The sequence below is a fragment of the Dioscorea cayenensis genome, chromosome 5, assembly GCF_009730915.1.
Source record: "Dioscorea cayenensis subsp. rotundata cultivar TDr96_F1 chromosome 5, TDr96_F1_v2_PseudoChromosome.rev07_lg8_w22 25.fasta, whole genome shotgun sequence".
Taxonomy (NCBI): domain Eukaryota; kingdom Viridiplantae; phylum Streptophyta; class Magnoliopsida; order Dioscoreales; family Dioscoreaceae; genus Dioscorea; species Dioscorea cayenensis.
The window spans coordinates 16,834,003-16,861,883 of NC_052475.1; the positions used below are offsets into that span (position 1 = coordinate 16,834,003).

The following is a 27,881-nucleotide window of genomic DNA, read 5'->3' on the forward strand; positions in this document are numbered from 1 at the left end:
ATGAAGCACAAGTTGGTCAAAATAAAGTATGCAATAAACACAAGCAAGCAAGACAGTGATCCATATTTTATGCCACTGATAGCAACAAAACCTAATTTATGCATCACAGACAGAAACAAACAATCTTTCAAATTAACCGATAAGTTCGCGAACAATAATGTCGATATGAATAAAGGAATCTTCTCCGTCTACTGTTTGATATCAAACAAACAAGTTCGACACTTTGCTAGTGAAGCCAAAATTATTAACTCTTTGAATGAATATCTTACAGAAAAAACTCAACAGCAATCGATAAGAAAATTCAATATATCGTTGTCGTGCATAATGCAGGTTTGATACAGTCTTTGTATTGACATTTCTTGCAGTTTCACACCTGTTTATACATAGAAAATCGCCTCGCAAAGTAAAAAAATCAGACAAACATGGTCTTATTTACATACACGACACTCGACACTAGTATTTCGAGCAATACATGATATAGAGCTGTTGCCGATAGATGGAAGTAAACCAAGTCATTTGCAAGTCATGACACTAAAGAATTTACAATTGGTAACTGATTGTTTACACTCTTTGGTTCACCTCAGCAGCATCACTGGTTTCAACATCAATAACAACTGACTCGGAGACTTCTCTTCTTATTGATACAGAGCCAACTTGGTTGTCTTGCAGAACTCTGTCGTTTATGTGTCTTTCGGAGGATTGTTGTTCGGTTTCTGTCACCGCATTGATTTGTCCTTCATTGTTTGTGAGGTCGGCTTTTGTTTTGTTTTCTGGAAGAAGAGAGACTCGACAAAGGGGACACGTGGTATTCGCGGTGAGCCAATGATCGATGCAATCCACGTGAAAGGTATGCCCACAATGAGGTATTCTCTGAAGCTGTTCATCTGATTGGTAGTCGTTTAAGCAGACAGAACATCTGAAAAACAGTGGTTTAATTCTTTGGAGAAAAGATTTCGTTACGCGATAAAGAATAACAGAATAGAATACAAAAGGCAATTGTCATATTTGATTGGTATGATAAAAGGTTTTCGATGGCCATGTTCTATTCCTTCACGTCAAGCGATGAGATTGTTACAATAAATTCAGCTGATTATATGTAGATACATTTGTGTGTGTATTTTTCAACAAAAAACATACCAGTCATCTTCGATCATACTACAATTACTCTATCTGAAAAGTATAGAAGTATGGTAACTGATTCTAAATTTAGTCTTTATCCAAAACTTCGAAATTTGGCATCATTTATTATCTCAAATAAATTGGCAATTTCATTTTGGTACAAATGAAGAATGACAACTGGGTCGATGGTGGAACTAACAAAGACATCCATAATCAAACATTGCATATTTTCATGTGCTTCTATCATCTAATGTTAAGACATTCTCTTTTCTCTAGAGATACCACATCCATCTTACCTATGTTTTATAAATCATCCGATTAAACACTTCTCAATTGTGTTTTTATATCCATGCCAACATTTACTAGTGGCAATGAATTAAAAAGAAGATGAATTAAAACACTAATAACAGCAACCAGATATTCACTAGTAGAAACAATTAGAAACCAATATTTTCCATAAAACTATCAATTATGGTTGTCCTCTACATCCATTCTATAAAACCTAACAGAATAATGCAGATGCAAAATCATAAGATTGACTGTTATTTTTGGATACATAGATTACTGATCCTCAATTCCATGAACTTAAATACAATAAAAATAATGAAAACCATTTATTATATTTCCATAAGGAACCCTACAAACCGTATTCTAGTTTAAGTTCACATTAAACATTTCAAACACTTCAATTTTGGCCTCATGGAGTCTGCTCTGAACTACTATATATCTAGGCAGTGTGATATGGCAGAAATAAAGGTTATTTTGGAGAAAGCCATCTTCAATTTGTTGAATCTTTATATATATGTGCTCTGAAGTTTGAACAAAACGGTCTAGTACATATTTTCAATACCAATAACATGGAGCCACAGTCTAAACCTCTTTTTTAAGATGATTGCATGAAAATAAGAGTCTTGAAAACCATGTTTCATAGTTACATAAATGTGTTAAATTATAGCAAGTAATACTTAAGAAATAACAAAACCCACATGCCATTTGGCGATGATGAGATCTTAGTTGATGCAAGTAGAGAAGGTGCCAACTTAAAGTTAGTGATGTGGAGAAACACTTTAGAAGTAAAGAGTTCAAGTTAAGTAGGGTAAAGATAGAATATCTGGAACATAATTTTAGTAACAAAGCAAGTAGAATAAAGGAGGGTTCGGATAGATGATACTGAGATAGATAGAAGTAGAAATTTCCAATACCTAGGCTCTATAATCCAAGAAAACAGGGAAGTTGTAGAAGATGTCACAAATAGTATTAAAGTAAGCCTAGTAGAATGATAGGGAGCTTCTAGAGTTTTACATGATTACATAATACCTCTTACATTGAAAGGTAAGTTTTATACAACTGTTGTTAAGCAAACTATGATGTACAAGGCAGAAAGTTGGGCGGATAAGAAACTTTGATAAGCATGGTTGAGATGAGAATGTTGAGATGGATGACAAACATTATTAGGAAGGACCAATTAAAGAATGAATTTATCTAAAATATGTTAGGAGCAATACCTATTACTGACAAGTAAAGAACGAACTGCTTAAGATAGTATGGATATGTCTTTAGATGACTGGTAGATGCCCTATAAGTAAGGTGGAAGCTCTTCAAGTGAATGGTCGTAGGAGAAGACGTAAAAAGCGTTTTAGCAAAAACTTTATAAAATGACATATCTAAGTTTCGTTGATCTAGTCTTTTGGCCCTTGATGAAGTAACATGGAAGGGAAAGATTTATGCAGCCTACCCCAAATAGTTGGAACTAACGGCTTGTTATGTTGTTGTACGTGAATATTATGGGAAGTTGTGAAACTATGAATGCTAACTCACTCTTCAACCATACTCTTAATAAGTTGAAAATTATGAAAACCTCATTCAGTCAAAGTAGAATAAATATACAAACAAAGGCAGACTTGCACACAAATAATATGGCCATATTTACAACAAAAGGCTAAGATTTTAAATTCTGTTACACATTGAAGTATCCAAAACAGTCCAAGAGCAAAATGTTTGATACAAAATCCTCTTTGTAAGCAAAATTTTTTTAACAATCTTCAAGCATAAATGACAGGCTTCTATTTTTTCTTTCTACATCGGTTCTATTAAACAGGTAAAGTAATTTAGCTAGGATTTTCAATGGCTATCTTTGGGCATAACTCATCATCTGACCACGGCAACATAGAAACTCTCAGATCAAAACCTTCCCATATTTCAAATGATACTTCACATCACTGATGATCATTTTCAGAATCAGATGAACATGTATAAAGGAATAGGTAAAACCAGACCTAAAGCATACATACAACTAATTGTTAGAAGAAACAAGAAAAAAAGGTGTTTCAAAAGATCTGGTTCTATGCCGAGTTGGAAGTCTAAGGATATACCAACAGATAAGAGAGATATTGTAGCAGGGAAATATGACATACAGGACAACACAAGGAGCACCTGTTTATCCTCTCTTGATTCCTGATACAATTATGGACCTTGCCTCATCATTTGAGTATAGAACACAAAATTAAATTAGTCAGTTGAAAGAAATCAATAGAATATTAATATATAATGCAAGTATGCAGTGACAATTTTTCATCATGCATTTAAAAACTCTTGATAGTACGAAGGTAAGTTAAATATGATGACATTTTAAGAAGGTGGGAAGGAAAATTAACTGGATATAGCATCACTGGCGTTAATATGGAACATTAACAATTATCCCCAAATAGTCAGCGCAAGTACAAGAAATACTAGCAGATGGTGAAATAGGCCATAATTTCACTTTCCTTAAAGATTTATCCAAATCTAAGTGACAAACAAGCATGAACTAAGCAAAGACTTATTTTACATCCCCATCAAAGCTCAAGGGAGAAAAAGATGAGGTCAACATCATCTACAAACAGATTAAAGTTTTCAAAACACAACAAGTGCACATTGCCAAAGCAGTAAAAACAAACCTAGCACATTCAATGCAAGACATAAACATGAATAAATCTAGATGTAAGATCACTCACTGTGTTTCTCTAATCAAGAAGCTTTCTTTGAACACGACAATCGGAAGCATTTCCCTGACTTCCTTCTTGATGCCTGGCTCTGAGATCTATACTTCCATTCACAAATAAATAAATAAACAAATAAACAAAGAGATGAAAAATTAACAGAACATTATGAAACTCCATCCACATCAACAACCCTTACTCTTGGAGCATCTGCTCTGCTCAAGTATGAAGCTCTCATCCTCAGAGACTGCCAGTTTGCTCTCCTTCTTCTCAAATAGAACAAATAGAACAAGAAAAGAAGTATAAATGTAAAGAAAACTGGAACTGAAAAGATGAAGGTTTGGTAAAGCTTTAGCTCAGGTGAAGCAGCTGAGCAATGGCTAGGAGGGTTTGAAGAACTACAAGACATCACCAATCTTCTTGAATCTCACAGTATAAACAAAAGCACAAACAATGGAACCAAATCAACAACAAAAATCATCAGCAATGCAAAACAATTAGTTGCACTACAAGAACAATGAAACTAAACAAGAACAACAACAAATGTGCTCATGCATCTTGAAGAAAAACACATAAAAAGCATGAAATTGAACAGAAAAAAGGGGGTAATTTTGCAATAGATCTTAGATTGCTAAAAGCAATGGCAGTGAGTGCCAGTGATCAGATTGCCAAAAAAGGGGAAGATGAAAGTGAAAGAGATTTTTGTCAGTAGATTGGAACATAAGAGGTGTTGTTGTTAGCAGGATTTGTGTTTGGTTACTATTTATTTTTTATTTTTAAGAAAAATATTAAGTTTATTATTATTATTAGTAGGGTTTTTTTTGTGAATACTGAACTTTGGAAGGATTTTTGTTTATTTCCGGTTATCCAATTATTATTATTATTATTATTATTATGAATTATTATTTATTATTATTATTTTAATTGAGATCAGTTGCTCTCACTCTCTCTATATATTTTGTCTGAAGATGTAGCATGGTGAATAATGTGGAATTATTATTATTATTATTATTTTTTTAATAATTGTAGTGATATTTATAAATAATTGAAATAAAATATATTGATAATGTTTTTTTAAAAAGAGATTAATAAAGTTTTAAGATGGGAATAGGAGTCAAACACCTTTATTGGGTGATCTTTTTTATTGAGGTGAATTAATGACTGGACTTGAGTGGTGTTTTGTGTGATTGAGCAATAAATATCAATATTTATGGATTTTATAAAATAAATCTTAATTTATCATCCTATTTTCTATTATGTTAAATTTTGGTAATCAAATGAGGGTAAAGTTATTTTAAAAAAGTTTTTGTTATTTTTTTTTATTATTTTTTTTGTCACAAGGGTGTATATGTAAGCAATGGTGGTTTGGAATTTTTATGGGGTTGTATATGTAAACTTTATAATAAATGAAATAAAACTTAAAAAAAAAAAAAGGATGGTTTTTTATAACCACAAAAAATATATACATAATTATGCATTTATTTTTATTATTACTATTTAAAAATTGGTCTTCCATTTTTGGGCCTATATATAAATATGTCACCTTCACCATACTGTATTAAAAAAGAAGTAATAATTTTTAAGGATAATCATGAAGTATTAATTAATCTATGTTCATTATACAATTTCTTAGGATTCTCTACGTCAATATTAAAACAAATAAATGTTTGAGAGAATAAAGTAAATATTCACGCAAGGAAAAAAAATTATTTTTTTTTAAGGTCAATTAGTTAATAGTAAAGCGAAATTCACTTGAGTTATAATAAACCATTCAGAAAAATTTTGCTACCAAGGGACTAACACATAAACATGTCCTCAACAAGCCTATTTTCACAATAAAAACCAACAAATTAAGATCAAAGTATGCATAAACATACCAACAAAGGATTTTAGTGCATTAAGCTTGTTAACACAACATCGTTATGTCACCATCGATGATGTATGTTAAACGAAAAACACGAGTAAACAACAACATATCATCGTTAAATGATGCATGAATATTTACAGATATTGTAAAACAAATTTGCCAACAAAAGTCATCATCTTCCTGCAAAGAAATCTACACATTTCTCATTTTAACCTTGATCTCTGCCTGAGGATAAACCGGCTTTTTCGGGCTGGGCGGAAGACTACTGAACTTCTGAATGAGGAACTTGAAACATGGCAAGAAAAAAACATAAAGTATGCCGAGAATGAATGGTGCTGCAACAAACCATCCTAATAACTGCATGATGAGAAGTGATAAGAATGATATAGTGAAGAGTTTAAATGATGACGATAAACACAAGTAGCGATAATCTGTATGCATTCAATAAGAAAATACGGAAATTTAGAGCAAAACATAGAGAGCATTGTCAGAACAATATGATTGCATGTTTTCAGAAATTTCAGGGATAAAAGATAACAACTTCTAACACATACATTAATTACATGATGGATTATAGCAAAAAGTTAGAAAATGGAATATGTTTATATTCTTATGAGAGTTTAAACAAAAACTCTCATATAGTGATATATCAACTTATTTAATTGACCAAGATGTATCCTAATCACTGAATAGAAAATAATAGAGGCAAAGACCAAAATACAGCCTTATCAAAGTTTAGAACTTGGAAGACATTAACAGTCCAATGTCCCTGTGAAACAGGGCTTTGGGAGGTGTTTTAAAAAAAAAATGAATACAACTAGTTAAATAAAACATGTTATATTGTTTCATTTAGGTAAAACTGCAATTTTGGACCATGATCTATACTTTTATATCCTATGTTTGAACTATGACAGAAATTTTGAGCCCTCATTCAACAAATAAATAAATAAATAAATAAATAAAAGGAAAGAAGAATTAATGGACTGAACCTTTTTTCTTTTTAAATTATGAGGACCAAAATGAATTCTTGGGTATACTTCAAGGACCAAAAGTGCACTAATACCTTCCATTCAACATAACTCAATAAACCCATTCTACATGTTTGAATATGCATTCATGGAAGCCCACTAGTATCATGATCCCATGTGGGTTGATGATAAAACAACTACATCGTTATTGAAGTTTAACTCCTCGTGAAACAATATCAGTGAAAACGATATTTTTGCAAAAGCGTGGATCACATGAAGTTAAGAAAGCAAAATCTGAGTTTTGAGAACCAACCGCATGGAAGATACTAAGCAGTACGTCTCTTGTGGCTTGGCCTGTGAAAACCTTTCTCAGTGCATCCGATGTTAATGGAAAATGAGGCCCTCCAGAAATGATTTCACCCAAGCGCAGGAAAGGTATCACCAGACTACTCAACATCCAACAACCAGAAAACATTTAGGACATTTATTTAACTTTTAAAACAAACTCAAATTTCAAAGGAATCAGAACACACCACACAAGAAATACTGGCCATCAAATTCAAAAGCATTAAAGGGATGATGATACTCCGAAATAATAAAATTAGCAGGCATGACTTCAAAGAACACAAGAAACACACAATTGCACAGATTTTATGCATAAACTGCTTTGTAGTAAATTCACAGAGTCATTGACAAATCTGCTTCTTCAACATTAGATAAAATCTTTTATGTTAGGATTTAACAAGAAAAATTCAACATTCTTAACACACAGACTTAGCAAATTTGGTGAAAATAAATAATATCTGAAAAAATAAGTCGTCCAAAAATTGTCAGTGTCATGGCATGCAACTGTAAAATGTGGTTTCGTGCTATCATCAACAATGAAAAATATATCGCACACTTAGGGAACAAGGTGATACATTTTGCTGATACACAGGCAGAATTACCTAAACTCAATTGGAGTTGCAACAAAATTTGCTAGCATCACACTTGGAGTATGGCAGCGATTTCCAATTAATGCAATAGCCATGCCACATAGGATAACAGTGACTCCTGTCAGAGACCCAAAAAGAATAAATAATCCAAATTAAAATTTAAGAAGGAGGGGGGAAAACAGATGCATGTAAAAATTAATAACTAAATGTTTGCTCAATGTTCTTCATATTTACTCCGCTTACTGAAATGTAAATCACAGTTGGAGAAGAATCCATCACCATAAAAGTACAAGAAAGGAAAAGAATGGAAGAGCTAAATAATAAACTGTAAACCTAAATAAAATTTCATGATGAGAAGAATTGGTTTTTCCATATGAATATGGTTTTATTAATAATTATTTTTTGTAAGTAGTGATGGCAATCCAGTAAATTTGGACCTGGACCAACAGCATTTTAAACTTCTTCTAAAACTGATTTATATTTCCAAGGTTGTTAAAGCCTTTGATGCATGAAAATGTATCTAGGACAAACTTGGAGAGTTCTGGTATTGAAGTTAAATAAGTTACAAACTGGGAAAAGAAGATTTAAATTACAAAAAAAATACACATTGGGAACAAGACTTGTTTATGCCTCCAATTGCTAGAATTGGAAATACTAAGTCTTAAATGCCCATTGGATCGAATTCTTTGGCTTTTGAAACAACGTAATGTAAAATGAAGTGTTTTAAACCATTACTATTTGACCGAGAATGGACCTTCTGGAAATACTCGCCTGCAACATTCCACTTAAAAGTGATACAAAAGTCAGGTTATTGGAATACCACAAATTGGAAATGGTCTAGAAACTTCCAAAACTCTAGGAAATAGCATGAGGGAAAAATTTTATGTATAAAATAAAAGAGGAGTATAAGTTTCAATTTTTGTTAATTGGAAGTTAATGCCTGATGACCAACTCTTGGTTAAAAATCATCAAGTGGTCCAGCTCTGAAACTTTAGCAATATAATTATGTATTGGTAGTAAAGTTTTAAGACCCGTCCACAAAATCTATTAAATTGGGGATAAAATGCCAGTTATGCTATGCCCCTCTTAAATTTTATTTTTTCCCCAGAGAGCATTCACATTAATTGAATACACTAAAACCAAATAAAATGTATACTAATCTGCATTCATGCTCTATAGAATGTTTCAGATGAGGGAAATAGAAGGAAAGCCAGGAATGGAAAATGTCGAGAGGAAAGAAAAGAAGATTTCACTACTCCATTTTTTTTGTTTAAGTATAAGCATTTGTAAACACCAGAAGACAACAATCTTCCACATCGTCTCCTCTTCAACACTATTTTCCCACAACCCAAACATAGCTTTAGAGTTAAAAATGTCATTTCACCTGGAAAAAATTATTTAGTAATTGTATAGTTTTAAACTTAGTCTTTCAAAAGACAATAACTGATATGCTGGAAGAATCCCTTGACTCAGATTGTAAACTCAATCTCCTTTTTGTGACAAAAGCACCACTTTTTAATGGTAAAGAACTAAACATTCTTTAAACAAAAGTTTCATCATATGTAACCTAAACAAGAATGCCAAGAATAAAATAAAAACAATAATCTTGATTTATTGGATAAGTTCAAAGATCAAGTTAGAAGAAAACAGCAGAGAAAATTTAACATGAATACATTCTAACCTAAACCATAAGTTAAGAAAGAGAGAGACAGCACAGAATATACTCCAGACAAAACTATTACTTGAGCAAAAACCAATAAGAAGAACAACAAGATGAAAAGGAACAGAGATAGAACTATAGAGGTAAAGGAAAGAACAAAGAAAGAAAGGCTTTGAACAAATATAAATAAAGAGAAAATATAGGAAGAAAGAGCAACATATAGATGTAAAAGATGCTGAAATCAGAACGTGTAGGCAATGCATGAATTCACTTTGTCATCCCCCAAAGTTTTCAAAATAATTAATTTCAAGCACAACCTAAGTTTCAAGAAGCTAAATTTCCAAAAAATTCTACATCTCATAAACTCAGCCAAGAGATCAGCTTCATCATCCCCAACCAAAACAGAAGTAAAACAAGTCATAATTCACTCCATAAGCACAAAGATCAGTACAGTTGCAGTCGTCATACCACAAATTGGGAACACACCCAAAGTAAATCCAAGAGCAGTAGAAAATGCCAATTGCTTAGGTTCAGCACCCCTACACAAAAAAAGCAAACAAAAAATACTCAGCAGAAAGATAAATGAGGAAAAAAATTACAGATTTGAATAGTCAGCAGAGAACATGGAGTTCGGATCATCACCACTGTATTACATCCAATTATAAATATCTCAAATCCATACCAAATATATATAAAAAAAAAACTTTATATATCTCCCAGCATATCATATGACTGCATGAAATCCTACAACAAATAAAAAAAGGAAAAACAAGGGGGAAAGGACTACCTTCTGACAATCAGCAGGAGTGGATCAATCACCTTCTTATTGAACCAAGACAGTAGACCAGACTTCCCAATCGCCATGTCGCACACCAAATTCCCCAAATAACAAAGTCTCAAGACTTGATTTTGAGGCTGGAATCCCTCACCACAAAGGCTGAATCAAAGAAAAGATCGGCGCTTTTTACTGAATCTCAATCCAGCACTGAATCAACGCAAAGAGAACACGAAAAAGAAGATAAAAACAACGATCTTTGGATTGGAATGATCGGTGCGTCCCACTCCAATTTGTTCCCAGTTGTGATTTCTCAAAGAAGGAACTGGAATCGGTTGATCTCTCTCACTGGCTTGCTTTTCTTTTTCCCAAGGATGCCATTAATGGCGCTTGCGTGTTTTCTTTCAAGAGCTGAGATCCAGCCAGGAGCAAGAAATAGGGATGGTTTTTTTATAGGGATTGTTTTTTATCCATCGAATATATCTTTGATTTTATTTTGGGAAAAAAAATTAGAATTCCAACAAAGTGTTATATAAAAATGCACTTTTTTTATGTATTTTTAAAGGAAAGTAGGAGAAGGTCCCTCTAACTCATTTTGATTTCTAAAAAAAACTACTCCAAGTTTGGAGTTTGATAAACTTTGATGAGGAGTAAAAAAGCACAGGATTGGTTAAAAATAAATAATAAAAAAAGAAGAGCTGAAAAGTAAATAAAAGAGTGAGAAGTGAACAAAATCAAAATGTGCAATGAGTTTTTTTTTTGGTAGTTTTTCATTATTATTATTATTGCACCACAATAATAATGAAAACTTTACTTTCATTGCAAAAAATAGATATTAAAATTAGAACAAGTAATGAAAACTTTACTTTTTAGTGCACTACAATCGTCAAAGAAAAAATTAACAATTTTTTTTTAAAAAATTATAGGATAAACAACTCTCAACATTTTTGTGTGATTAACATTCAAGCCACTTAGCCTTATAAAATTATGATTTGATCATTAATTGTAGTTTTTATTGTAATTTGATCACTCAAACATACATCGCTGATGACTATCATATGTGATATACTACATAATATATTTTATTTCTTAAAACTGGCATCATGTGATAGCTATTAATCGTATATACTTGAGTGATTAAATTATAAAAAAAATTAAAAATAAGAGATAAAATAATTTTTTTTTAAATTAATTAGGTGACAAAAAAACACACACACAAAAAGTAAAAATCATTTAGATTGGTTATAAATAAAGCAAGGGTCGGGCGTAAAACCTTGAAAATTCACCTAACTATGAGCATGCGTTTCAATGAAACCAAATGTTAATGCACTGTAAACCGACTAGGTGACTCTTTGTGTTCTTCTTATAAGCGTGGTCGCACTGTAAACCTTTCTTGTTCTTGTTCTTGTGCCTAGGACTGAGTTCTCCTTGTTCGTTCGCCGACGAGCTTATTCTTCTCTTCGCACTCTCGACTTCCCAGAAAATCGTGAGCCTTCCTGGAAACAAAAACACAAGCAAAAAGGTAAGGAGAAGTCGGTCGACTTTTGTGTGCTTTTCGTGTGTGTTTTTGTGGATTTCATGTGTAGAATCTGACATTTGGCGGTGTGGATTTCATGCTTTCGTGTGTATTATTTTGGGTTTTTGGATTTTTTCTGTGTAATATACATTATGTCCTGTGTAACATATCCTTCTTTTGTGTAAAATGTGATCATTTTGTGTAATTTCAATTGAATACAGAAATGGCTACCACTCTGGTCAATGCTAAGTGTTACCTAGCCCATGTTGTGGAGATGATAGAGGGATTGAAGAAAGTAATGAACAAAACGCACTGGCAGATCCTCTGCTGGACCCTTTTTGCGCACATGATGGACTTGGCAGCCGTGGCCTAAGAAAGGGGGGTGGTGGATGCACTGCTCCGTATATATGTTGGTTGATCCGAAAGGTTCAAGATTGGTGACAACATATTACCGTTTAGGCCCGAGAATGTCGCCATTGTTATGGGCGTCCCATGCGTGGGAGAGATTGTCTCCTTCAGGTACGAGGGGAAGGGGGTCTCATCTGAATTTAATCTTGCCTAACTAAACAAAATATACAACCGGCATCGCGATACCATCAAGGATAACTTGTTCAAACATGTTCGAGGGAAGTCCAGAACAAAGGAGACTTTTGTGAAGCTCCTCGTCGTGTTCTTCATGACCACCGTCTTCTTCCCGAACACCTCTCTCAATGCGCCCACCTTCTTGGCCAGGTATGCGGACAACCTGAAGACTATCGGCAACTACGCCTAGGCGCATGCCATCCATAGGTGGCTGATGGACGATCTTCCCAAAACGGCCGCACAGGTGCAGCTGCGCTGTAAGGGGAAGTACCACAGCGCCGCATACCTGAAAGGGTGCTCAATCGCCCTCATTATCTGGTTCTACGAGGTAATCGAAAACGTGAAGAAGCAGCGCGTTGGTCAGACACCCTGTATTCTGTGTTATAGGGAGAGTACATTCATCAAAGCATCATCAATCGATTCGCTTTTAAAATCCCTCGACGGGAAAGAGGTAAGGTTTTCTTTTAATCTTGTGTAATGTTGAAGCTGGCTAATTTGTTGGTCGGACACCCCGTTTACTGTCTGTCTATTTTGTTGTTGTAATTATTGTGTAATATCTTGTTTATTGTGTAATATATTTAACTTCCTATTCAAGATATGTCCCATTCTGTGTAATATACTCTATTACTGTGTAATATACTAGCTTTATGTGTAATATCATGTCGTTCTGTGTAATAAACTCTAGTAGTGTCTAACATACTAGCTTTATGTGTAATATATTGTTAGGTTGACATCTTATCTCCTGCTTGCTTTGCAAATCTATGCTCTTGTCCCAGCCAATGATGAGGAAATTGCACTTATTGGCCATGGAGGAGGAACGACCAAGGAAACTTTTGTGAGGTCGTCCCAATTGGGTGACTCAAAGAAGAGGGTCCGACGGCATTCCCCTCCAAGGAGTTCAACAAGTAAACAAGCAGGCCCAACAACGGAAAATAGAGAAAAGGTTCCAAAGAAGAAGAGCCGACAAGGTGTCAGAAAACGGGATGAGGACCATTCCCCCGAAGTCAATCTCCCAAAAAGGTCTCGGCCGCAGTCGACGACCGACAGGCCTGACAGAGCTGCTGATGCTCCGAGCGGTGATGATGATGTGCATGGTTTACTTCATCGCCTACTTGCCGAGTTCGATGTGCTGCGCGCGCCCGTATGGATGAGCGTGATACCAAAGATGCTCGGCGGGATAAGCCCGACGAGCGGACCTCGCCAGTTGAAGACGTAGTGAACCGGCATGAAGACGAGTTCTGTCCGCCTCCTTCCTGTACCCGTCCTCGGTCGGGTTTGCCTTTCAAAAGGGTGGCGCGAAAGATTGTTGGACAGCACAGCGCCGACAAGTCAACCCCTGAGACGGCGACTGAGGCCGAGTACCCGGATCCTGCAATGCCAACAAAAGGTCAATTAGAAGTCCAGGGGCAAGAGCCGGCGGCCGCGTTAGAAAGTGAACAAGCGATTGAAGGGGACTGACAACATTGGTGTCATTGTCAACTATTTCGTAAGTGTTAGTCGTTGAACGACCCACCCTCAAGAACCTTCTATCTTCAATAATCAATTCAACCTTTTTGTGTATCTCCCGACAAAAATGCGTATCCCACCTGTTTGATTGTGCGCATCTATTAACCATCATATTCATTAGTTTGAACTTGTAAACATACACTCTCACTTAGTAAAATCCATGTGTGCAGAAATATGTATACTACACAGTTATTTCATTATTTTACACAAAAATCAATTATATTACACAAAAATCAAAGAATAATACACAACAAAGACGATGTTACACGATTAATAAAACCTAATTCACATAAATGTCATGATTTCACACACAACAGAATATAATACAAGGGAAGTAAGGAGAATTACACATGAAAGCATACCTTATTGAGTCAACTAGGCTTGTCACCGGTAGATGACGCGCCTCTTTGATCCAGGCATTGAATACCTCTGTATTGTTGGAGTACATCTCACACCAGCACATATCCTTAAATAAATAATTAGCCCAGTGATTGACGTCAGACTTGTATAGTAACCAATTATGTGCCTCCGCGATGTCATCGCAAGTTTTGTAATGGTGTTATCAAACTCTTTACCTGTGTAAGCGTATGTAATTCTTACAATTATAACCCAATATTACTTGCGCAATGTTTTGACAAGTTTAGCGTTTACTTTCATGAAGTTTGACTCCAAATGTCGGCGGCAATAACCATGCGGCGATGACGGGAACACTCTCGCAATCAAGTTTATAAGGCCCTTCAACCGATCTGATATGAAAGTAATAATGTCACAATAATCGTCTTCACCGTATATTGCCCCATCGAGTGTGGTGATAAGCTAGGTCCAACTGTCGTCTATTTCGTTGTCGACTATAACAAATGCCACATAGAAGATACCCTTGTTCCCGTCTTTGTCGGTTACCCCCAATAGAATCCCACTGTACTTATAGAGCAAATGAGTTCCATCAACAAATAGCAATGGTCTACACGCTTTTTAGAAACCAACCAAAGACGCATGGAAAGAGAAGAAAGAGCATTTGAATCGCTCTGTCTTTCTCAACTGCCACAATGCTTTCGGGATTCATCTTCGCCACCTTATCGGCGTACCACAACAACAAATCGTACCTACTCACCTTACTACCATGAATAGTAAACCGAGCAACCTTCCTACCCATTCATGTAAGCTTATATGGTAATCGTACGTAGTGTTCTCGAAGGATGTCTTTCTATATATCAATGGCTAGATACAATGGTCGCTCCTTCAGTCTCTGTATATTACGGTCGTCGATCCATTTCTTATTGGCTTTCTGGTGGGTTGTCGTACCTATGGCCCTACCACAAGTGTGTGTCGCTTGCATTGTCTTTACTCGGAACGTCTCATCATTCCTCTCTTTAGATGCTTGGACACACCACTGGCAATCCAGAGAAGTACACCTCACAGTCAAGCGAAGTCTGTCATTTTTTATGAATGTGAAATCAAAATTGTGCCGTATGGCGTGGTTGCGCAATGCATCTTTGAACTTATCCACACTCTCGAACTGTGTGTCCTACTTGCAATGTCGGTCCATCAGATGTTTGTGAACATAAAGCAATACTAAGCGCACTTACAAGATGATGTTCGGACAGAAACAGCCCCATGTCCGCATTCAGGCTTTCTGAGATTGACTCCCTGCAGATGCCAACACATAAGGTAGGAAACAAGTCACGAACAATATACATGAAAGATATTGTAAATGAATACCCACAAAATCAATATAATACACAGAACACGCGTATAATACACATGAAAGATATTGTAATACGCAGAAACATATACAACTACATGGAAAATTAGAGATAATATACAGGACGACACACGACATAATAAGTGTGGTGTATGTCGCTGAATTACAATGTTGGTAAGGAGTTGTTAATGGTTGCTTCCGTTGCCCCACTGACTTCTTCAAAGATAATGTCCACCACATTCTTCTTATAAGTGTGGTGTATGTGGCACATACGTTGGAAATCAGCATCTGACTCAATTGGGCAAACCGTGCCGTATAAATCAGGTGTCACAAACTTCACAATGACTCGAGAAGCATCCAGTGACCAACGCTCACATATCTCGGCCATAACAACCTCCCATGCAGTGAGGACCGTGAATTGGAGTAGCCGTCCGTCGCCTTTGAAATGAGCCACAGCACAATATGTCTCCATGATGACTAACACCTGCGTACACAGTGGACAAACCCATATATAGGTTAAAAAAAGCCCCAAAGGAGGAAGTAAGCTAAATTGAATGAAGATATTGCTTACCTGAACGATAGAAAGAAGGTCGCAAAGAAGAAAAATAAGAACAAGGAGAAGAAGAACAAAACACAAAGAATGAAGATGAAGAAGTAGACGAAGTACACTAAAAGGGAATGGAGATCTCTGCCATTACCTACCCAAAATGGCTGATGTGATTGGGCGGGAGAGAGGCATTTCTGGCAGAAGAACAATGACAAGGAGAAGAAGAACAAGACACAAAGAATGAAGATGAAGAAGAAGACGAAGTACACTAAAAGGGGATGGAGATCTCTGCCATCACCTACCCAAAAAGGCTGATGTGATTGGGCGGGAGAGAGGCATTTCTGGCATTTCAGAGAATACTCACTAACATCTGTAACGCCAGGGACTTATAAGGAATATGTTTAAAAAGGAGGGACTACATAGGAAGTGCAAATGCCAGAGGGACTGCAGAGAAAAAATAAAACTTCATAGGGACTTTTAAATAATTTTCCCAAAAAAAACTTGTGCTTAAAAATTTCTAAAAGTTAATAAGTTAATATTTTTTACAAATATACCCCAGAAAAACTAATTTTATGCATTAGATCTAAATTCTAAAAACTTCTAATAGTGATTTAGTCAATGTTTTTGCATATATATCCCTACAAATATTTAAATTAGTTTTTTTCATTATATTTAAATAAAAATTAACATTGCTTAAGAATTTGAATAAATTTTATTTTTATTGTTACAAATAAATATTTATATAATTAATAATATGTTTTAATGATGCATTTGAATGGATTTTTTGAGGGTACATATGGTATTCAGCTTTTTGAGGGTACAGAAGTAATTATATTATTTTATCAAGAGTATAAAGATAAAAAAAATTCTTTTTCATACATCTTATGTTAGTTGTCCATCAACAAGTGAACAATTTGATCAATATATTCCATTTGGTCATTATAAATTTTATTAAGGATAAATTAATAAAATTTTAAAATTAAAAATAATTATTTTGCTCATATCAGTAAGGCATTAGCAATTAAAGGAGTGTTAAAATTAGAGTTGTTATTGCAACAAGTTCAAAGATCCATTTCCAAAAGAAATTATTTCCAAACACAAAAGGAAAAAAAAAACAAAAAACAAAAAACAAACAAAATGAGTGTGTTTGGATAGGGGTAATAGTTCCCCTCCCCAAGAGGGGAACCATTACTTACACATTCCCATGCTTTTGTTTGGGAAATTTTTTTGGGGGGTCACCATTACCTTGAGGGGGTCACTATTAACCCCCATAGGGTAATAAAGTATTCCCCCAATATGGGGGAATGGTTCATTCCCCCCTGCGAAATAACTATTTTGCCTTTGACAAATAAAAAAAAGACACATTATAAAAGTTAAATAACCAAACCCTTGCCCCATGGAAGCTTGCCATCATCATCCTTTTGAGAAGCTGCACATCCCTGTTGGCAAGGCTCTTGAGCTCGGGTTCCTGCGCTTGTCATCATCACTGGTGAGTGTCCGTCCGACATCGGCATCACCAACGCCGCCATTAGGTCACCATTCTTGTGTCAGTGTTGTTGTTTTTTTTTTTTTTGAATTATTGTTATGATAGTTTGGTTTTTCCCTGGGATGGTAAACCTCAACTACAGCTAGTTTATGTTGTATGCATGATTCAATTGCATTTTCCCAGATCCAACCATTTGTCTAACTCATCTTTTTGTTGCTCCGCCAATCAAATTACCAATTTTTACAGGCTAATCTCCTCCTTATCATAGCTTCATCATTATGACCTGCACTGCCTCTGTTTGAAATGCCCTGTGAATCACCACTTGTGCAATTATTGTGCTTTGTGAGTGTGAGAGCTTTTGATGAACATGTCTAAACATATGCACAAAATCATTATTCCTTCATTCACTGGCAATCTGATATCAACATGAATGGTTAGTCTATGTTTGCCAATTTATATTCAAACTTATTGTCAATTATTCTATGATGTCTTGCCAAGAATACAAATGATGTTATAAGTCAATGTTTTAAACTTGAAGATCAGCTGACAGTATTTTGGGACCTTCCAGCTGAAAGAAAATTGCGCTTTTGCCGGGTTTTCTTGTCAAGGATGTCATATTGCCCACCCAATGCTTGACTCATCTTGGTAAGAATTTAACATTTTAGCAATGTAACTTTGATGATTAATTAGTGTTCATTACATGTATATTTAACATTGTGCTTTTGCAGGTTTATCCATTTGATAGACAAGTGTTAGAATGAGGAGACGAGTACGGAAAGGAGTTGGTTTTTATGTTGGTACTACTTATCATTTTGAATAGAACTTTGTGGAAGAACCCGAAAGTCTTGGACCTATGATCATAGTTGACGTTTATGATGTTTTACTATTTATGGTTTGGTGAATTGTTTGAGCAACTTTGGTGGTTTATGAATGTCATTGAAGAACAATGAGCTAGTATTGTGAATGCATGTTGAGATAATGAATGGTTGGAATTTGGTTGGAATTTTTGCTTTAATTGATGTTTTCTAGTATTCTTTACTTTATGTATGCCATTGAAGAACAATGAGCTAGTATTGTGAATGCATGTTGAAAAATTGCAACAACTTCTTCTTAATTGCTCATTAGTGATGAGCCTTTAAATCCATGCAAATGTTAAAGGTATATGAATGTCATTGAAGAACAATCAGCTAGTATTGTGAATGCATGTTGAAAAAACAATGAGCTAGTTTTTGGTTTTTAAGTTGTTGTAGTTCAAGTGTTTAAGATGATGAATGGTGAGTTCTTGATTTTTTTTTTTTTGGTTAAGGTGCTTGCTTGGGTTCTTGATTTCTTGATTTAAGGATTGTGGAGGTTTTTGTTGTGGAGATATTGAAGAGGAACAATCTTGTTCATGAGGTGATTTTTTAGATTTCTTTTTTGATGTGTTGTAGTTGTTGTTTTGAATGGTTAATTGTATGATGAATAATTAGTTAAAATTGATTTTTATTTGTTATTTTCTTGAGATATTGAAGAGATACAATCTTGTTTGATTTTAACTTGCGTGAAAATGTTAAAATTGTTATTTTCTATTGATATTTATGTTTTAATTATTTATAGATAATAATTATTTAAAATAAATATCATATCTAATTAAACATTAAATAATAATAAAATAAATATTTATGTTTTAATTATTTTATAATTAATAAATATTTACATATATATCATTAAAATATATAAGGTACGGAATGAAATTAATATTTATTTAAAATTAATTTCTAGTTAAACATCAATAAATATTTATGTATTAATTATTATATACATAATAGTTATTTAAAATAAATTTCATTTGAAATTCATTAATTAATTTTAATTACAGAATTAAATGAATACTTATTTAAAATTAATTTTGGATTAAACATTAATTAATAATAATAATAATAATAATAATAAAATAAATATTTATGTTATACTTATTTATAAATAATAATTATTAGAAATAACTATAATTTATTTATATTAGGGGTAAAAATATAATCTTATCACAACTCCACTTTTTACTTTTTTTCATTCCCAATGAATTACACCCTCAAACCAAACACTTTTTTCATTATCATCCCCTACCCATTTTTTTCCCCTCTCTATCATTACTTCATTCCCCCTCATTCCATTATCCCCATCCAAACACACACTGAAATTGATAATGCTTAATTGACAAGTTAAATTGGTGTATGACTTGTTGATAATTATCCAACCTATTATTATAAGAATATTGATGGCTTCCAATGCACATTTGCTTTAACAAGGGACATGAGATTTCAAATTTTAGTTGAGAAGGTTAAGGGTTGCTTCTTGATAAAAAGAATATATATTTTTATTTATTTATTTTTATTATTTACAAAAATGATCATTTAGTTCTCTCAAAATAAACCTCCTGTTAAAATTTTAATTGTACAGTGAGACTAAGATAAAATAATGAAATGATTGTGGATCCCTAACATTGAAGATCACATTAACAATTTGATTGTTCTTGTATATATTTTGTAAATATAGAATCATGATAACATAAAACAACAAAATGCCAATAAATATAGTAGCATGTATAAGAAATATTCCCTTTGGTCTTTTTACTTATTTATTTAGAAAATTTGTAAAATATTAAATATATATATTTTTAATTTAACCTTTATATACCTCTATAATTTTTAATAAATTACATTCAACTACATATTTTTTAAAACATATTTTAAATAAAGATAATTTTAAAAAAAATAATACAATTTTTTATAAAATTTAGATTACCAACTAATTTGAGTAACATTTATTTAATAATTCTTTGTGAGGATTTCTCGGGAAGAATTATAGTTTGAAGAGTATATATATATATATATATATATAACTTTTATAGAAATGGATATAAAAATGAAAATATAGTAAATTATATAAAAAGAGCCAGCTCCCATAAAAGGTATATTTGATAAATACTAAATATTCAAAGAGAAAGACAGAAAGGGTATAATAATTTTTTTTTTAAAATTATCTTATCTAAGGAAAAAGGAATTTATTTAAACAATATTAAACTAAAATTAGGACGGGCAAGTGAAAAAAGTTGAGAATTTCAAACCTAAATTGATATTAGGGCACCACCTGAATGAAAGAACATTGCAACTGCCATGAAACATCCAAGAAAAACATATATTTGATAATAAGCTAAACTAATAGCTTTGGAAAAATTGATAATTGCACATGGTAATCCTTCTATTTTAGTCACTAAAAGAAGAACATGACACAAAAATTTGCCAACAGATCACCTTCAAGTCATAGTGCAGTTCATTAGAAAATACTCTGCTTGTAAAACCTTTAGGTACAGAATTCAAAGCTAAAGTATATCAAATGTATTCAAGTGATTTAAGCGATAAATGACACACAAGTTTATTCTTCTTCCTCGGTGTCTGCCGATCCTCCGGCCTTGAGATGCAAGTGTTTTTCTCGCTTTTGGAATTCGGTCAATCCTTTCCCACTGCCTGTGACACCAACCTTTCCCTTTGGATCGTCAGGGGATTTGAAGATGCTCTCCCTCTTGCGCCCGGAGAAGAACCCAATCTGTCATCACAAAAGATTGAAAAATTATCAGAAAAGGCAAAATGAGACCTGCCATTTGGTTTATCTGCTTCGGGTTTTGTTTGTGCTTTGGGCAAGTGAGGAATTTTCGGAATAAATTTAGGAGATGAAGGAAAAGATTGCTTTTTTCATCCATCAGCCATATATATCTCACAGTAATCAATAACAAGATGGCAGATGTTTCAAATGGTAAACCAATTTCCAGGAGTGATTCACATCAAAATTAAAATATTTAACTGTTTTAATTAAGACAAATGGATAACGAGGACTAATCCACAACTATAGGTATTACTTTAATGATGACTTCAAGAAGAATGCACAAAGTTCTGTTTTAACAGGAAAGTTTCCCTACAGGTCTAAGATCAGATCTACAATACACACCATCACTAGGTCTACAATTTTAGAATTCACTGTCAAGGCAATAACTTGTCAAACCGGAACTTCATTGAGTAATGTTAGAGCAGAAAATCATCTACAATATCACTGTCTACAATTTTTGGTTTCACTGGCAAAGAAAAAACTAGCCATGTTAATGAGTAAAAACTAAGCTAATTCTGTGTTTGACAACACAAATTTGTCTAATTAAATCATATGGTCGAGTAACAAAAGGAAGTAAACAGGAAACATCATACAAACAGTAGGGCACTAGGGGTACCAGCTACATCACACTTGCCACAAAGTTAGAGCGTCATGAAGAATGCATGCATAAGTTGAAGCTAAAGCATGTGAAATGTCAAAAATACATTTCATGGCAATAGCAAGGAGACATGAAATGACTGGATATAAACAATATTTAAGTTCCTGAATGCATTTGGGATAGGATTGAATAGTATCTCATATACTTGGAAATAAAAGTTCATGCTTAAAATGCAAGAATTTTTGTCAGCATTACCTTCTTAGCTTTCCCTTTTGTTGTTTGAAACTGCTGCCAAGCATTCTGCCGCTTATTTTGAACTACTTCCTGCTGCTCGAGACGGACTTTTGACTTAAAAGCATGTATCTTCTTTTTTTTAGCAGCTTTCTGCAAAAAATAAAAAATAATAATAATAATAATAATAATAAAATAATAATAATAATAATCATTCCAAGGAAAATATCAGGAGAAAAAAGTACACAGTAAGACAGTAACTCCTTTTCCAGAAGTGACTTCATAATGCAAAACATTTCCTTGCATGACCACCTTTTGTGCTTATACCCTAATGACTTAAAAACACCATCAATGTTCAATACAGAGGACTCGAGCTCATCATTCCCTCCAAACCTTTCAGGCTGGGTTGGCTGGGTTGGCATTTCAAGTGGTAACATATCTCTACTGATTTTAAGTTGGAAGTATTAAATGGAAAGTCGGCAGAAGTTATCATAGAAAATCCCTAGTTCTTCATATTGCAATTATTTCAAGTATAGAACCTGATCGACAAATCAATCTACACCCATAATGTTCCAATACAATATCAAACAACATAGTTTCTGAGACAATTGAAATATCTCCACTTTGTTGGGTGACAAAACACGAACTAGTAAGGGTAAGCTGCACAGCTGGTTTATGGATAAAACATGGATAACAAACATCTGAAAAATGTATAAAAGCAAACTTGCTTGCAAGCCTGGTTCCGATCTATATACGCATAGCTTTGCAATGACAAAAATCCAATTTTAACAAATTCCACTTACCACATCATCAGGGTCATTGGGATCAATACGAAGCTTAGCAGGCAAGGTACGCGCTTGGAAGTCAGAAACAGCTGCTTGAGCAATCTTTCGCTTAATTGCTTGTCTGGTTGCCTCAGCTTCTTTTTCAGCTTCCAACATAGCATTAACAGTCTCCTCTTTAATTGGCCTAACATTAGCAGGATCAACCTAAAATAAAACAGATAAAAATGAAAATTAGTTCAGAAATCTGTGATATTAGAGGGGATCACTACCATAAAACCGGATAAAGTTTATCTGAGGTGATGTAATACTTCAACACTGTTGCTGCAGTTCAGTTGCTACAGAAATATCTTAAAAAAAGTTGCAGAATGTGATTAGGATACTCAACAGTCATGGCATCAAACCTTATATGCCCTCTTCCATTCAAATACACAACAGGAACTTTTTAATAGAATAATGAACAATATGACAGTCTCTAATGAAAAACAACAGAAGAAGCAAGATCCCATAAGAAACCTCAATCCACTTTTCCAAATAATAATGTTCTAATCATTACATCCCCAAACCAAAAGTGTTGAAGAAATTTACCTGGCAATGTGAGCAGGGTTAACCTAAAATTAGCTCTGACAACTTACAAATAGTCATCTAATAATGCGAGCTAGCATAGTTGCTCAGCTGTGTAACGGGGTATATGACCTAATAAACATTTAAAACCATGTGGCTTCTAAAACATTCCTCAGACAATTTCTTTCAGATAAGCAACATAATGATTTGATGAAATCATTAAACCTTTTTTAATTCTCCAAAGACATTAGGTTTAAACAAAATATAAATAATAAAACCATCTAGATAACAAAGTATACCTCCCAAGCCACACAAATATTTAAGCAAATAATGAGTACTAGATCAGAACAGATAGCTCCTCTCTGCTATTTCTGAAAGTTAAACATCAAACATGAATAAAATGTCCTATTGTCAGTATTTGAACATAAACTAGTGTACTTGCAATCAATTTCTATAAAATCAATGCTCGGAATGTGCAATGGTCTTACGAGTGACCAACAACCATATATCCTGTAAAAGTGCAACATTAGATTATGAAAAGAATCAGAGAATAATGAACCACTGCAAGTTGACAAATGACTAAATCATCTACTGCTTCAATTGAATTTCAATTACATAATAAACTTTGTTAAAAGCAGAGCACCCTTACTAATTAGAATAGCATCTGGCAATAAGAGTTTCTAAGTTAGGTGTGAAATAAGTTCTTCCATCCAAACCTTGTGACAAGACAATATACCACCACAAACAATAACAATAATATTAATATTCATGACTGCTGTAAGAGAGGGCAAGCCTATCAGAGCCTTATCCAGGAAACCTTTTGCAATGAAAACATGAAATGTTGCTTCAGTTACTGAATTTTCTAGTAAAAATAATGGACATAAATATTAAAGAACAAGAGGCCTCTCTCGGGCTTAAGTACAACATAATTGAGCCAAGTTAGACGAACCTCTTCCTTGTTTCCCCATTCATCATAAGAGACGAAGTATCCATTAGGAGTGAGAGCCTCAATCGTCGCATCATACCTAAACATTCAGCTAATCAAAAACATAAAAGAGAAAGGGTAAAACAATTGACAAGCATAAACTGCCAATTTAACTTGAACAATCATTCATTCACTAACCATTCCCCATCTTCACTCCAAACAGCTTGAACTTTTGTTCCTACAGGAAACCTATCATCTTGACCTGTTTCCTGAATGCATTAACAAATGAAGAAAATCAGGATTATGCTTCTTCAGAAAGAATTTGGGACTACTTGAAACTAAGCATGAAACAAACTCTCAAGCATAAACACAAATAAAGCACACAGATTCATGCATAAGAACCAACTAATACAGGGTTCAAAATTTACTCAGGCATTCAGATGCGCTCTTGTGTTCTAAAAGCATAAAGAGGATGAAACCTAAATTTCTTGGTAAACTGGCATTCAGACGAAAAAGTCATATTTAAAACAGTTTAGACATAAGTCACACGGGTGGCATACAAATTACAAAAAGCTATAACAAACTGCAAACTCCTTAGAATATTATCACTGATTGAAATTATAGTTAATCATCTAATAATTGATACTAGAAAACACAAACATCTAAATTGGCTCAAGACAAGAATAATAAGAATTATCCCCTTCGTGGAAATATCCAGAAAGCATCCACCTGAGAATGAAACCACATTCAACATTAGGCTTTTCTGATTTCTTCTAATTCTGTGAGTGGCCAAGCTAATCGTTTGTCCCTTCATTTTTCACATTTTTTGTTCTATGAAAGATGAAACTCAACCTTAATTAGCCATGCGCACACATGGATATGGACATCACTGTCCACAAATATATAAATTAGCCATATCTCTCAAATCATAAATTCTAGACATGTTTCATGACAACAGGTAAATTAATCATCATTTTAGTTTGTTCACTGTGACTATCCTACCCCAAAGCCATTTTGAGAAGAAATAAAAAAAAAACTTGCATAAAAAAAGTATAACAGACAGTTATATAATTTTAAGCATTATGCCCATATCATAAAACTTCAAAATGAATCATGATACATATCTTTCAAGAAGCATTTATAATTAAATGAATAATGAGGGGATTTCATGAGCCAATGGCAGTGTTTTTTAATGTGCATTTTATGATTAAGAGTGGTTATTACCAAGTTAGATAGTGACTTCCTATCAGCCTGTCCCTCAATGGGTGATGCATCCGCATCTAACTCATCAACTAAGCCAGCAATTTCACTTTGTTTTGCAGTTGCTAAAAGTTCCTCTGTAAGAGAAATAACCTGCACGCTCAAACAGTTACACTGTAATTAGCTTCGGAAAATGGACAAATATCATGAAAATCCGGACTATAGATTAATTTCAAACTTAGAAACTCAGCGTGAAGATCGGAAATCAGGAGTTTGGGAGCAGGAAAGCCATCACCACACAAATATCACCTGCAAAGGAACCAAGACGAAGGGTGATGGGCACCTTGACAAAGCTAACATTTTTCTCATATTGTTCTTCTTTCTGAATATCATAATTCCCAATACAGCTCCAATAGCTGCAATAAGAACTACACTGAAACAAAAACACCCTTCTCACCTTTCAAGGTAAAAAACAAACTAGAATCGCCATTGAAAACCATCTGCATTTATGCAGAGAGGTCATGCTGCCATTCTTGAACAACACCTCATTGATCCTTGTAACAAAGAACAAAAAGGCGGAAGCACTACCATGTTTGAAAATTTTATAAATCATAACGCAAAGCCAGTTTTTTTATTTCAGATTATCCTTTCATGGATAAGTTGCAATGGTTTGACAAATTTCCAAAAGCTCAATTTTGTCTTGAAAACTACAGAACAAAAAAATTATAAATTAAAAATAAACAAAAACTATGTGTGAATTACCTCTCTAAGCTCCTTTTCCATGTCTGCATATTCAGAGTTTCTGGGGTCATCAGCCAAAAGCTTCCTAACCTGATTCACAAAGATTTAAAAATAGTCAATTCTGCTTAAAGACAGATTTCTACCATGTTCGAATATATAACACAAGCAACAAGGCAAGATTCCATTATGACAGATGCCCGTAAACAAGGTTGTCTGAAGTTAGGAATGGTAATGTGTAGACTATGAGATTTGGTTTCTAACTGCAATGCCTCCTTGAAAGAGCTTATGCAACCATGGATGACCCAACCTCAATGAGAGTCAAAAAGATGAAACTACTAGTTCATATACTTGGTGAATCATCTGGACTACCAGACTGCAACAATTCTTTTCATAATGACAACCAAGACAGCAGCTGGAAAGATTTACGAAAGATTTAAGTTTCTACAAAATATGACCTTAAACAAAGAGTTGGGACATAATTTGGGGCTCATCAAATATCCTACGCCCATGCACACCAAGCCCAACACACTTTATTCAATTTTCAAGTTCACTCAAAAACATAACAGCACTACAAGAATTATACAAAATTTAATAACAAACCAACATTAAACTACAACAAAATAATGAAAATATACCCCAACTCCAAAAATTACCACTAAAACGCACTACAGGCGCCATATGCATGTGCATCAAATAATCTAAAACTAAATCATAACCCAACATAACAATCATAGCAACATGAAATAAAAAAAAAATTATCTTCAAGAAAATCAACCCAACCACCGACTAGCAGCTCAACCTTAGATTACAACAAGGAAATTCAAAATGATGAACAGTCCCACAGCCCCATAATATAGGGATTTGAAGAGAAGAAGAAGAAAAAAAAACAGACTTTTAGACCCTTAAACATCAAACGAAGTGAATAAAAAGGATTAAAAATTAGAACTACCTCCTAAAAAGTAAAAACCCTAGAAATACCGCATATCAAATAATCCATAACCAAATCCTTAATCAAATCCACCAAAATCATCACCGAAAGAAGCAAAGAAAACCTAATAATCTTGAAAAATAAAACAAAAACAACAAAACCATCAAAGGAATCACAAGAGGAAAGGATGAATACCTCGCGGAGCTGATCTTTATAGGCGGAGAGATTCGAGGCAAGCTCATGGATACTCAAATCCTCACCTCCTTGCATCTCTTAATCGGAAAAACTCCACAAAAATCGAACTTTTTTCCCACTCTCTTCTCGTCTTATAGACTTGTTAGGGATTAGAGAGTCCAAAGATAAGAATCGAAATCGAAATTGAAGCCCTTGTTCGGGAGGAGAAGTGGGTTGGAAAGCGCAATGACATAATTAACCCTAGATGGTTTAGTTGATCCGGACGAACCGTGGCGGCTTGGAACCGGTTCGGTTTTTTTATAAAAAAAGTTAGCATTTTTATGTTTATAAAAGGATTTTCATTATAAATGAATTTTCATAGATAAAATTTTAATTTTTAAATAGGGAAAATTACTGTTCACCCTCGTAATATTCAAAACTTCTCAAAAACCCCCTCC

General features: G+C 34.0%; 3 protein-coding genes across 3 annotated transcripts; all 3 read right to left on the reverse strand.

Annotated features, from left to right (window-relative positions):
* Nucleotides 1-290: 290 nt before the first annotated feature.
* Nucleotides 291-4,829, reverse strand: LOC120262438 (RING-H2 finger protein ATL58-like). The gene is made up of 3 exons (XM_039270541.1): nt 4,297-4,829; nt 4,113-4,198; nt 291-916 (listed from the first exon to the last, which is right to left on the reverse strand). The coding sequence occupies exons 1-3, from the start codon at nt 4,504-4,506 to the stop codon at nt 562-564; spliced, it is 651 nt and encodes a 216-aa protein (XP_039126475.1). The 5' UTR covers nt 4,507-4,829; the 3' UTR covers nt 291-561.
* Nucleotides 4,830-5,961: 1,132 nt separating this feature from the next.
* On the reverse strand, nt 5,962-10,764 carry LOC120262162. The gene is made up of 5 exons (XM_039270233.1): nt 10,315-10,764; nt 9,996-10,066; nt 7,880-7,985; nt 7,246-7,378; nt 5,962-6,321 (listed from the first exon to the last, which is right to left on the reverse strand). The coding sequence occupies exons 1-5, from the start codon at nt 10,389-10,391 to the stop codon at nt 6,157-6,159; spliced, it is 552 nt and encodes a 183-aa protein (XP_039126167.1). The 5' UTR covers nt 10,392-10,764; the 3' UTR covers nt 5,962-6,156.
* Nucleotides 10,765-20,853: 10,089 nt separating this feature from the next.
* Nucleotides 20,854-27,627, reverse strand: LOC120261400 (survival of motor neuron-related-splicing factor 30). The gene is made up of 8 exons (XM_039269283.1): nt 27,445-27,627; nt 26,343-26,411; nt 25,605-25,733; nt 24,579-24,649; nt 24,405-24,480; nt 22,913-23,098; nt 22,134-22,262; nt 20,854-21,223 (listed from the first exon to the last, which is right to left on the reverse strand). The coding sequence occupies exons 1-8, from the start codon at nt 27,517-27,519 to the stop codon at nt 21,053-21,055; spliced, it is 906 nt and encodes a 301-aa protein (XP_039125217.1). The 5' UTR covers nt 27,520-27,627; the 3' UTR covers nt 20,854-21,052.
* Nucleotides 27,628-27,881: the final 254 nt, after the last annotated feature.